The sequence below is a fragment of the Vombatus ursinus genome, unplaced genomic scaffold (genome assembly GCF_900497805.2).
Source record: "Vombatus ursinus unplaced genomic scaffold, bare-nosed wombat genome assembly UNPS02014789.1, whole genome shotgun sequence".
Classification (NCBI taxonomy): domain Eukaryota; kingdom Metazoa; phylum Chordata; class Mammalia; order Diprotodontia; family Vombatidae; genus Vombatus; species Vombatus ursinus.
The window spans coordinates 9,956,667-9,970,403 of NW_020954567.1; the positions used below are offsets into that span (position 1 = coordinate 9,956,667).

At 38.5% G+C, this 13,737-nt stretch overlaps 1 protein-coding gene across 1 annotated transcript in view; it reads left to right on the forward strand.

Annotated features, from left to right (window-relative positions):
• Positions 1-13,737, forward strand: part of MROH9 (maestro heat like repeat family member 9) — a 224,997-nt gene that overhangs the window by 191,434 nt on the left and 19,826 nt on the right. Inside the window, exons 16-21 of the mRNA XM_027868360.1 lie at positions 1,562-1,682; positions 2,977-3,114; positions 6,569-6,745; positions 10,126-10,278; positions 11,057-11,173; positions 12,419-12,521. Coding sequence (XP_027724161.1) covers positions 1,562-1,682; positions 2,977-3,114; positions 6,569-6,745; positions 10,126-10,278; positions 11,057-11,173; positions 12,419-12,521 — 809 coding nt within the window. The remainder of the gene's footprint in view (positions 1-1,561; positions 1,683-2,976; positions 3,115-6,568; positions 6,746-10,125; positions 10,279-11,056; positions 11,174-12,418; positions 12,522-13,737) is intronic.

Consider the following 13,737-nt stretch of genomic DNA (forward strand, 5'->3'; position numbering starts at 1 on the left):
ATAGGTAGATAAAGCCAATATAATTTTTGAGTTTTTTGTTTTGTTTTGTTTTATTTTAATTTTTTTTTTAGGCAATTGGGGTTAAGTAACTTGCCCAGAGTCACACAGCTAGTAAGTGTCAAGTGTTTGGTCTGAGGTCACATTTGAACTCAGGTCCTCCTGACTTCAGAGCCGGTGCTCTATCCACTGTGCCACCTAGCTGCCCCCAATATAATTTTTAAAATGACAATTTTACCTAACTAATCTATTTATGAAATGCCATCCCAATTAAATTACTAAAAAAATTATCTTACTGAGTTAGCAAAATAATAACAAAGGTCATTTCAAAAAACAAAAGGTGAGGAACTTCAAAGAAACCAGGTGGGGAAAAATGTAAAGGAAGCTGATTCAGTAGTATCAGACCTTAAATGATATAAGGTAAGAGTATTGTTCAAGTATAAAATGGATAATTTTGATTATTTTAAATCAAAATTTTCTTGTATAAATAAAACCTGTGTAGTCAATAATAGAAGAAAATAGCAGAAAATTGGGAAAAACTTTGATAGACAATCTCTCAGATAGGATGTGATTGGGTTGGAATATTGCTGTGGTGTAGGAAATGGTGAGCTGGTTGATTTAGAAAAATGTGGAAAGACTTAGACTTTTGAAGGAAGATACCATCCACCTTCAGAGAAACATAAGTGGAAATAAGCATAACAACTGTTTTAAATACATATATGTGTATGAGTGTGTAAGTGTATCTATGTGTATGATTATAGATATGTATGTATATGTGTATCTATCTATCTATATTTATCTATAGCTATATATCTACACTTAATTGTAACCTTCTTTGGGAGGAGGGAGAAGGAGGGGGAAAAATAAAGTAAAAAGTGCACAGCAGAGAACAAAAAAAAACCAACAAGGAAGCAAAGAAAATTTGAGCAGCTCTGAAAACAATGTGTAATGTTTATTACATAGGTTTTCTTGAAATGGAAATTTATTGTTTTATAGTGAATCCTCTCTTATGTTCTGCTGTGTGCATGGCAATGTTTTTTTTTCTTTCTTATTTTATATTTAAGTTTAAAATAAACTTAAAGAATAGAAGTTCTTGAAGGCAGGAATATTTCAGATTTTTGTCAATGTATCCTCAGTGCTCGTCTATCACCATAATAGGGGCTTAATGCTTGTGGAACAGAGTTAAATAACTCACTTGTGTAATTCTTTATGCTTACAAAGTGTTTTATATAAATTATTTCATTAATTTATGGGACCTTGCCTTTTTCATCCAGGCATTCCAGGGCAGATTGAAAGCCTTCTACCCAGGGTGGGGGAAGAATAGAATCAGTATGATAGCAAATATGCTAAGAGATCCAGACTTCATATAACTCCCAGGAATCCTAGTACAGAGAACTTTTTAGGACTTAGGTTGAGGCTCACAGCCTTTCTTGAATTATTAGTGATTCCCTTTGTGTATAGGTGGGCCAAGATGGGGAGGTATCTTTCTATTGTCCCTGGTCCTTCTGTAGAACCTATTAAACTCCCCCCTTTCCTAATAGGAAGTCTATATTCTTCTTCACAGAACTCTCAGTGAGTATAACTTCACACAGCTCCCTGAGACCTTACATTACCTCTACAAGCTCTCTCTGGAAGGCCCCAGGAGAACAGAAGACAGTGTCACCACAGTCATCTTCCTCATTGAGGTAAGCTTTCCTTAGGGGTTGTGGGCATCTGGGGTTTTTAGACTTCTTATCCATGTCTAAATCATACCTCTAGACCCAGAAGAGTCCTCAGAAGAATCTAGTCTAACTCCCCTCCTTTTACACATGGAGCAACTGAAATTCAAAGAGATTAAGCAACTTGCCCAAGGTCACAGAGGTGGTCAGTGTCAGTGGTGGGATCTGAACCCAGGCCTTCTAATTCCAAAGCTGGTGTTCTTTCCATTATTCCATGCTGTCTACCAAGCCACTATGGCAACATTGTGTGTTAGATGGACTACTGGACTTGGAGTTAGAATAAACTCTGCTTCAGACACCAGAAGCTGTGTTACTATGAACAAGTCATGTAATCTCTTTTAGCCTCAGTTTCTTTATCTGTAAAATTGTGTATCTGGTAGGCGGATGGGGTTGGCCTAGATGACGATAAGGTCTCTTCTAGCTCTAAATCTATGATCTTATGATCCTATATAAATTATTATCTAGTTAACACAAATGGTTATTGCTGTGGAGGAGAGAGTTGGCTGGTCAGTACTCGATCCTTTTTCTTCCCTCCTTTCTTCTGGCCAAGAACAGAGTCACAACTTTCTCAGGCCTTTCCTGCATCCCTCTGTGATGTATGGTTTAAGGTATGATCTTTTCTCCAGTCATTACCCTTCCTTTCTAGTGAAGTTTTCAAGGTCAACAGCTACCCAATTCTTTTGTTCACGTTTGACTGTCCATGGAGCCTAGGCAGATGCTTACATTAGATGGGGTTAAGTAGTGGCAGTGAATGCCATGAAGTATTGACTGTTCACACTCAGAAGTAGATCCTGAGAATATATAGTATATATTTACATATGTAAATTACAGCGACCATAAGTCAAAAACCTTCTTTGACAGTCTGAATTTCAACAAAAGAAAGGGCTTTCAAAAGAGATGTTCTTTGTTAGCTTCTTATTTGAGATTTGGAAAACATGGTGCTCATAATTTTAACAGCTGGTAGTGCAGTAGATAGAGTGCCGGGCCTGGAGTCAGGTAGACTCATCTTCCTGAGTTTAAATCTGGCCTCAGACACTCCTTAGCAGTATGATCCTGGGCAAGTCACCTAACTCTGATCGCCTTAGTTTCTCATATATAAAATGTGCTGGAAAAGGAAATGGCAAACCATTCCAGTATCTTTGCCAAGAAAATGGGGTCATCAAGCATTGGACACAACTGAATGACAAGAACAATAGTTATAACCTTTGCTCTAGTTATAATTTTCTTTCTTTCTTTCTTTCTTTCTTTTCTTTTATATTAGCTTCTGAATAACTTTTTTAAGGATCCATTCCCTGAAGAATTTTTGGCACTTTTCAGAACCTGGGTAAATGACCCAAACCCTACAGTTTCCAAGTTAAGTCTCCAGAAGATTGCCACCATGTCATCAGTTATTAATCAGGTTGGTGTGTCTGTGTAGATGTGTGCATGTAATTATTATTTGTCAACAACAAGTCTAAATCCTTTAATGCTTTCCTTAGAGTGGATTGGTAAAGAAACATTTATTAAACACCTACTATGCGCTAAGCCAGAGGTTCCTAAATTTATCTGGCCTTCCTCCCCCTTTAAAAATAAATTACTCAGCACCTCCCTGAAAATCTACTTTCTTTAACCCTTTAATGTTTTTTAAATTTGAGTCATTTCAAAAAATATAAAATATATTTTTTAAAAATGCATCTTAAATTTAATAATTTATTATAAATTTGTTTTTTCCAGCATTGATATTTTAATGGTGCAATATTACATCATATAACCATATAGTACCATATTGCAAAAAAATCATTACATGCACATATTCCTGCCAATGCATGTTAGACTTCTCAACTCCCCTGCCAACACTTGTTTGATAAGACCTGTCTGGCAGACTTGACCGCTGATTATAATTTGCATTTTGGGTGTTTATTTGGAAAATTATGTAATCACTATGGCTTTAACTCTGTTACACAACAGATGAAACAAGTACCAAGGGTTTTTCAAAATTCTCTTTTTTTTTTCCTTATGCTTCTACTGCTCCCCAGTGCCCCCCAATTGTACCTGAGGCTATAACCAAACCCCTCACACACACATATTGCTCTAGCATGCCCCAGGGAGCAGTGTTACCCACTTTGGGAACCTATGCAGCAAAGTATTATTTACTGTGCTAAGCACTGGAGATACAGAGAAAGGCAAAAAAGTCAAGTCAGCAAGGACTTATTAAGGACTCCATTTTGTCAAAGTCCTTCCTAAAATGTGGTGCCTAGAACTAAAAACAGTATTTCAGTGGTGATCTATTATTGCTCAATAATAATGCGTCATAAAAACTATCCTAGAAAAACAAAAATATTTTGGAAGCTTTGTCAAACTTTTTTTTTCACAAAATCCAAAGCCACCTCACTCAAACTTCTTTCATCATTCTCATTAACACAGCAAGTAATCTGTTCCATTTGTTAATACTGGGAAGGGAATCAGACTAGATTCTCTCTTTCTCTATCTGTATACATCTATCATCTATGTACACACATCTTTCATCTATCTATCATTATAATATCTATCTATACATGTCTATCATCTATCATCAATCTACACACATCTGTCATCCATTTATCTGCACATATATTTCATTTATCTATCATCTATCTATCCATCTACATGCAACTATCATCTATCTACACATATCTATCTAGTTATTTATTTGAGATTGGGCCTCACTATCAAGTCCAGGCTGGAAGTGTGGGTCACCACTCGGGGCCCCATTGCTGATGGGCTCAGATGCTTTGAGTAGCTCTGCTTCTGACTTAGACCACTTCCCTCTTCCTTAGACAGTAACATAAAAAAGGGAAAAGGAATAAATGTCCTTTCCTCTCCTTCCTTCTCTGGAGATAGGGCAGTGCGGCAGTGTAAAGACCATTGGGGTTTGTAGACAGAGGATCTGGTTTGAGTTCTTGGGAAAGTCTCTTAACCTCCTTGGGTTTTAGTTTCTTCACCTGAAAATGAGGGAGCTGGATCTCTAAGCTTCTTTCTAGTCACCTTCCTCTTATCCTTTCTCTCCTTTTTTCTCTTATTCTCTCATTTGTTTTCTTTTTAATGACTTTTTTCCCCCTTATCTCCTTGCATATAGGCAGATATAGGCTCATAGGCAGGAATGTTGTGAGGTCCAAATGAGATCATGGGTGTGTCACTTTGCACACCTTAAAGGCCCATATAAATGCCCCTTATTGTTGTTGTTTTCAGCCTTCAGTCACCAGATCAGCAGCCTGGTAATGACTGGAGCCTTCTACTGCACTTTCACTAAACTCAAGCAATAGAGCAATAGACAGCTAGCTAGGCGGCCTGATGGGTAGAGTATTAGGACTGGAGCCAGGAAGATCTGAGTTCCTATGACTGGGCAAGTCACTTAAACTCTCCCTTTCTCAGTTTCCTTAACTGTAAAATCAGTGTACTAGTGAAGAGGTACAGGCTCTGGAAACACCCCCACACACCTTTGAAGTCTCCTTGAATTTCCCCATGTGGTCAAGTCTCTGGATTTTGCTTGAGGCATCCAGCTATCCCACTCAACTGGCCTTTCACTGTCTCTGGCTTCGACTCTACCCAGTTAATTAACTGCCCTTTCATTGTCTGTGCCTGGCTCCTTGATCCTATCTAGATGCCAGTCTTCCTTGGTTACTCCATTCATGGTCCTTCCCCTGTTACCTCCCAGTCACCTCTGACTACTTGGCCACTCAGAGATCCCTCCCACAGTCTTTCTGCATATGAGATCCAGCTTGGCCTCCATTAAGGTGCTCAGATTCTAAAAATCTGGCCAATGGCTCAGATTCAATCTAGCCCACTTGTCAATACGAGCCTTTCAAATGTTCAGGTTCCTTCAGAGTCTGGCCAATATGACGGATCTTTAATACACCTTGTCTTTGACTGAAAGAAGGCTTGGGTCAAATTCATTTGGGCAGGATCCGCATGTGGCTATTTCGGGGTCTCAGCACCACTAAACCTCAACACTGATAGCACCTATCTCAGAGTGTTATTGTGAGGATCAGATGATATAATATTTGTAAAGTGTTTAGTTTAGTCCCTGGCACATAGTGGGCATTTAATAAATGCTTATTCTCTTCCCAATACAGGAATAATCAGGCAAATATAAAACTACCGGCCTCGGGGTGGGGGGAGGAGAACATATGCATATATACTTTTAAGTTTAAGCTGCATTATTAACATGTTCTTGTGGTTAAACAATCAACAAATAAATAAATAGACAAATAAAGAAAATCCCTGATTTGGAGGGATTTCTTTATTTATCTATTTATTATCTAGATGGCCAATTTCTGTAGTATGTGTGTATAATAAAAATTTAACGGTTAGCGCTGACTCCAGCATATTATCCCCAGTGGCCCTAAGGAGGATCCAGCAAAGGGGACACTCATACCACGTTTGAATTCTGCTTTGCTTGGAACCAGGGAAATGAATCATATGCCCTCTGGAGTCCTTGCTGTCTAAAGACTGCTGGAGGAATAGTGGATAGCATGATAGACTTGGAGTTGGGAAGACCTGAGTTCATATTCTGCCTCAGACAGTCACTAGTTGTGTGACCTTGGGCAGCTCACTTAACCTCTATTTGCCTCAGTTTCTTCAGCTGTAAAATGGATATAATAATATCACCTGCCTCCTACGATTACTATCATATGTGATAATATTTGTAAAAAGCATTTAACACAGTGCCGGGCACATAATAGATGCTATATGAAACACTTACTCCCTTTATTCCCCTATCTACTGACATGACTGTCATTTCCCCCTGGTTACTAGTGCTTAGCAGTAACAAGCAATTTTCTCTCTGTCTGCCAAGGGGATAAAGGAACGTCTTTTCTACTGGTTCTCTTATGCAGGTATCAAACGTCAAAGAGTTAATATTTTGTATAGTGGATTCCTTCTCCTCCAAAGACAAAACTATCACAATACAGGCCATGAATACCCTCCGAAGGCTTCTGTCTGGGATGGACAAAGTAACATACTCCTCCCTGTGTGTCCCAATTGCTTCCAGCTACTACCCCCTCATGGACCATGTAAGTGAGGCACCTAACATGGGATGAATTAGTTGGTAGCTGAGAGAGGAGGGCTACAGCCCAGGGACTGTCCCATACAACCTGACAGCACTGCATTCCAAAATCCTTCTAGACAATGCTCTAACCCAGAGACTTCAGAGCATTATTCAGTAAAATACCTATCTTTGAATGAAGCAACCCAAACATAGGAAAGGGAATTGAAGACAGTGGGAAGATAGAGAATGATGCCTTTTCTCCCTCTAAGAAATAAAATAAAATTAACAGGCTGAGCATTCCACTTTTTTATTTTAAAGAAAGGGTAATGCTGACATCTAGAAGTATAGAGAAGGAAGAGACCTTAGTCATCATCTGGTCCTTTCCACCTATTTTATAGATAGGGAAACTGGGACCTATAGGGAGTCACCTAAAATCCCATAGCTACTTGATGCTGGAACCCAAGTCTTCTGACTCTGGATCCAGTGTTCTTTCCATTGTATAGAGCTATCCCCCTTTGATAGGGTTTTGCATTTTGACTGCCTCATTTCATGCAATAATCCCTTTGATGAAAGCTTGACATGGCATAGAATTTTTAATAAATGGTATCCTCCCCTCAAAGCTCTAAAGATCCTTGCTGCTTGGAAGAATCACCTAGAGAATTCTTCAGTAAAGCAGAGAATTCTTTTCCATTAAAATAAAAAAAATCACTTCCTAATTTAACTGTTTTGCAAGTTGAAATTTTCATGTCATGCTTTAGGAAGATTATAATACAACCAGGGTGACAAACACAATTTTCAGAAATGAGAGGTGTAATTATTGAGGGATATCTAGTTTTGTAAAATGCTAAAATGAGATCATCAGTGTATGGAAAACCATAGTAAGTGCTCTGTGAATATAGTTACTCCCCTCAGAGACATTGACATACATATGTAGAACAGTGACTAGAACGTTAGACCTGGAGTCAGAAAGAACTAAGTCCAAATGTAGCCTCATATACTTACTGGCTAGGTAACCCTGGGAAAGTCACTTAACTTTCTACTTCTTCAGTTTCCTCAACTTCACCAAAGAGCCCTGGGAATAGATATTAAATAATGACATGAAAGAAAAGTCATTAACATCCGCTTTGCTACAGCACCCTAAGTACCATGGAATTTTTCCATCTGATTTGCAGCTGAAACTTTCCACATGTGTTGTTTTCCCCATTAGAATGTGAGCACCTTGACTGGAGGGTCTGTCTTACTTTTCTACTTGTATCCCCAGAGCTTAGTAGCTTGATTTGCACATAGTAAGCACTTAATAAATCATTCATTCATTCATCTTATGTGATTTTCACAACTCCACTTCACTCTTACCCCAGGTAAATGTTATCCTCATTCTGTAGATGAAAAAACAGAGACTCCAAGAGTTTAAGCAACTTGACCCAGGCCATGTAGCTAATGTAAAAGTTAGGATTTGAACCAAGGTCTTCTGAGGCCATGTCCAGAGATCTTCAGTTATATCAAATTAATGTATGAGGTAGAAAGTAGTACTATGAAAAACTAAAATGTGTCTGATAATTTTACTTTTACTTTTCTAGAATTCCTACTCTCCATCATTACTTTGTCAGGTACAAGTATTTCTTAGAATATTGTGTCCCTTATTACAATGCACAATAACACATATTAAGACTCGTTGCCAAATGCCAAGAGTGAGTGTTCCAAAAAGGAGTGAGGAATCCTAGAATTTGGTTACAATTCCATAATTCAGACTTTCAGGACTAATACTTTTGTATAAGCTGCTATCTATAGAAGCCAACTTAGCCATAGTTCATCCAGGTGACATTCTTCTGGGTTTCTAGGATTTTCCAGAAATGCCTCCTACCCTTTGATTGAAAAAATGTGCCTGTATTTTATACATTTGTTATGTTTCAGAAAAAAATGTTATATGTAGACTGAATTTTTATGAATTATAATTGCTTCTTTTTGTATCCACAGTGCTTGACAGAGTGCTTGGCACATAGTAGGTGTTTAACAAATCTTTACTGATTGATTGATAATTTGAAAAACTGATAAAGATCCCAGGAAACAAAGAAATATAACTCCCTCTTCATGGTCAAGAAATATGTAGGGGTGGGGGGTAGGGAGAAGAGTAGGTAGGAGTTAACCAAGGCAAGATAGAGGGCAGCATGATATGGTGGGAAGATTCCTAGCTTTAGAGCAAGGAGTCCTTGGCTGAGTTCCTGGCACTGCTACCTAAAGCCTATGAGATTTGGGGCAAATCTTTAAATCTTCTTGGGCCTCAGTTTCTGCACCCATAAAATGAGGGCTTTAGGGTAAGTTGAACTTCAAGGTCCCTTCTGTTGGTAAATCTATGACCTTATGAATATTGTATATATTTTCAGACAGTCTGTGCATAATTGTATTTTTTCTATTACAAGGGAAGGTTCAAATGGGGGAAGAGTGTTTCTGAAAATGAATATGGTGTAAAGACAAAAGGCGTCACTAAAATTTTTTTGAAAAAAAAGAAGTAGAAGCGGTTAGGTGGTACAGCAGATAGAGCTCTAGCCTTAAATCAGGAGGACCTGAGTTCAAATCCAGCCTCAGACACTTAACACTTACTAGTTGTGTGACCCTGGGTAAGTCACTTAACCCCGATTGCCTCACCAAAAAAAAAAAGAAAAGAAAAGAAGAAAAAAAGAAAGAAAAAGTAAATCAAATCATGTTGACAGGCAGCATATTATAGTAAAAAGATTGCTGGTTATGGAGTCACCATACCTGCGTTCACATCCTTCTTCAGATACTTATTAACTGTGTGGCCCTGGATAAATTACTTAACCTCTCAGAGCCATACTTTACTTATCTATAAATTGAAGATAATAATATTTATACTACCTATCTCACTGGATTGTTATCAGAAGGTGCTCAGCAAACCTTCAGGCATCATGTAAGTGTGAATAACTGTTCTTTTAAATGCAAATGGAAAGTGCTAAATAAAAGTGTGGTTATGGTTCTATAACTTGGGGTCCCATAAACTTTGTAAAAAATATTTTCATAACTACAATTCCATATAACTGGCTTCCTTTGCAATCTTATATATTATATGCATTTTAAAATGTTCTTCAGAGTAGGAGTCTCATAGGCTTAAACAGACTTATTGTCAAATGGGTCCAAGCCACACTAAAAGGTTAAGAACCCTTTCTCGAGGGTTTGAATTTGTCCTAAGTTGAACTGCTGGGATGATAACTTATACTCTTTGAAAAAAGTGTAATAACTAATAAGGTTAAAAACCTCAAAATTAAGGGCATATAAAGAAAATCCTTTCATAAAGCAGGTAGTTGGCTCCATGATCTTCCTGCTTTGTATACCTGGATTTTCAAGTCAGCCTTGCTTAAGGGCAAGAAGTGAAATCTTCTTTGTACTTCACAGGACATGCCAAGCATTCGAGCAATGGCCATTAGACATTTTGGTGAATTACTCAAGGAAATGAATCAATATACTCGGATGTTAAAGCCTACTATTATCAAGGCCTTGGTACCTTTGATCCTGTTCTTGGAAGATATAGAGATCAAAGTAGTTAAAGTAAGTCCATCTATCCATGATGTTTCCCTGGCACTGGAAATCTAAGGTCTTTATGGGAACCACCTTGCTTGTGAAACATTCTCCCTGGCTCCCTCTAGCGGGAAGGACTGGAATATAGAGAAGTTTTAAAAATCCTGTTCTTGTTTCCCCAGCTGGGCTTTCATTACTAGGCAACTGACTAATAGCTCATAAAAGCTAACACAATGATGCAGAAATGATTACAAGAATTCTTTTATTTGTTTATTTTTTGAGACTAGGTCTCCCAATCTCCCCCAGGCTACAAGTATAGCAACCATTCACAGACTTGATTCCCCTAGTAATTGACACAGGAGCTTTGACCTGCTCTGTTTTTTTCCCATCTGGGCAATTTAGCCCCTCCTTAGGCAAACTCATGCCCATGGTCCCTCATAATTCTCCCTGCTCCTAGGGTTCACTATTTTGATGCTGAACTTGGCTATGGACAACCAATTGGCTTAGCACACTATAGCTGAGCACTCCTGAGCTCAAGACGTCCACCAACCTCAGCCTCTCGGGTAGCAGGAATTACGGGTGTGTAGCACAATGCCCAGCCAGCATCAAGAATTCTCAAAGGACTAGAGGATCCTAAAGAGCACTTTTTGTTGGTTCTTTTAGGAGAGAGAGCTCTCTCAAGAGTTAGAAACTGATGATTTTATTAAACGAATGGAGCAACAAGATGGTGGGGATGGGAATGCAGTTATATGAAAACTGTGTGCACTAAATGGAATATCTCACTGACTCTTTCCCCTCTGCCTCACAGGCATGTAAATATACATTAAACATCTGTGCTCCATGTTTTAAGTGGAACTCTTCACCTTTGCTCCAAGATGAAGTTTACAATTATGAGATAGTTGTGCTCAGCATCTGCAACTGCCTTGTAAGTTACTTTTTGGGTTTTTACTGGCACAGGGGCATTAGACTAAATCTGGAGGCTTGGCTGAGAGATGGAATGTATGGAAATGGAAGGGAAGATAGATCTTTGGGAAGGAAACTACAGGGTGTTGATGGGCGACCACAGTCAAGATTCTGAAAGGAAAACTCTAGTAGATCTCTCCTTACCTTTTCTCCACCAGCATGCAATCTGTATACCTCATTGATAAACTCTGTATTTGGGGTTTTGGCTAGAGAATAGAAGGACAAGGTAAGATCTAATACTAGCTCTAATGTAGAGAAGCACATCTGTCACGAATAAACGGAAAGGCCCAAAATCCCTTGAGGGCAGAATAAGGGAAAGGGATATTGAGCGTGCAAGGAGAAAAGGTTTTGAGGGAAGAAAGTTGAATGATGGACGTTTTTTTTTTAAAGGCAATTGGGGTTAAATGACTTGTCCAGGGTCACACAGCTAGTCAGTGTCAAGTGTTTGGTCTGAGGCCAGATTTGAACTCAGGTCCTCCTGACTTCAGGGCCAGTGCTCTATCCACTGTGCCACCTAGCTGCCCCAACGATAAACTTTCAAAATTACAACACAGATGTTGACCTAGGGCATCAAGTGTGAAAGAAAGCAGAATAAAGTTCATGTTTGAAAAAAAAAAAACCTTGTTTCAGACTGTTCCCTAGTTTTTATATTGTATGTTTAGTATAATGGATGGAATATTGACCTCAAAAGTGAGAAATCTCAGATTCAAATCCAGTCTCAGATACTTATTAACCCTGAAATCCTAGGCAAGTCACTAAACCTCTATCAAAACAAAATTGGGATTATAATATTAGCATCTACATTACAGGATGGTGGTGAGGATCAAAGGAGATAAACCCAAAACAGATGTTAGTTTCTATTATTACTATTATTATTACGTAATAATAATTATTCAAACAAATATTGTTTTGTAGTTTCAAAATACTTTTCATATATTATTTCATTTGCTCCTTGCAACAGTCCTTTGAATTAGGTAGAATAAATGTTATTATTCTACCTTATTTTCACTTAAGGAAACAGTGGTCCAGAGAGGTTATGAATGTTAAGCATCATATAGCCCATAAGCGACAGAGTGGGACTTGAACATTAATTTCAAATCAAGTATTCTTAGATATGAAGATTTTATCTAAAAAATACTTGAGGGGAGAAATGGGGGAGCTTTTTTTCTCTTTATTTGAGGTTGTTTTTTTCTCTTTTTCTTTCTAGTTCAACAATTATGGAAACTACATTTCAGAGACTATTTATACGACCTTAGAATTTTTAAAGAGCACTAGGGCTTATCTAAGGAAAGCAGCAGTCATTTTAGTAGGTAAAAAAACAAAAACAACCCAAGGTGTCAACCTTCATTTCCCATCATCTTTATCTCTTTAAAACAGGCCAAAAAAGGTACAAAAGACTATTTGGGAGTGACATCTGTTGGGCTTTCTCATGTACCATCTTTCTTATCCAGAAGCTCTTGGCTTCTGAAATGCCACAGTACCCTGGCTCTCTTACCTTTCTAATTATTCCTTCTTTTTCTCTTTGATGGTTCCTCACTCTCTTACTTTTTTTTTTTTTTTTTGAGTGAAGGAAAGCCTTTATTACGCTTCTTGTGAGAAGCCGGCACACCGCACGTGGGCGATGGTACAGTGGTAGAATCAACTTTTAAATGGTTAGTAAGATCCATATTCCATCCACCTGAGCACAGGATTGGACCAGTTCATCTGAGTTACACTTTTCCTGAACCACCCATCCCATGTTCCTCCATGTCATGTTAGTTCATGCTTATTAAACAAGCGCAGTGGAGAGAAGTCTTTGCCGCATCCTTGACCCCAGTGGGTTGCAATCGGTTTAGCCTGCAGGGCTCTTTCTTAAGGAACTAGTTGTTTGCAGAATGTTTGGGGCACCTCACTCTTTTCCTAAAGTTCTAAGGTAAGTATTCAGCAAGCTTCTGTTTTCTGTTATAGTAAGAGTACAGGATTTGGAGTGAGAGGACCTGGGTTGAAATTCTAGCTCTGCCCCTTCAAATCCTGTGTCACCTTGGAAAAGTAACAACCTCTCCAGGGTTAAGTTCCCTCGTCTGTAAAAATGGAGGCATTGGACAAGATTGTCTCTAAGGTATCTTCTGACTATAAATCTACTACCATTTGATCTTTCTGGCCTCCCTCTTCTGATAATCTCATTTCCTCCCATGGCTTCAGTGATTATTTCTACATAAAAGAAAGGAAGGAAGCATCCTAGAGAAATCTTGGTTTGGGTTATGATAGGGTTCAGGATGCCCACAGGACACCAAAGTGTCAATGTTGCAGCAATGTTCCTCTGATAGACAATGAGAGATAAAAGTTGGGAGCTCAGAAGACAGATAATAGTTTGAGATATAGTTAGACACTTTGGTGTCCCATGGGCATCCTGAACCCTATCATAGCCCAAACAAAGATTTTTCTAGGATGCTTCCTTCCTTCCTTCCTTCCTTTCTTCCTTTCTTCCTTCCTTCCTTTCTTCCTTCCTTCCTTCCTTCCTTCCTTCCTTCCTTCCTTCCTTCCTTC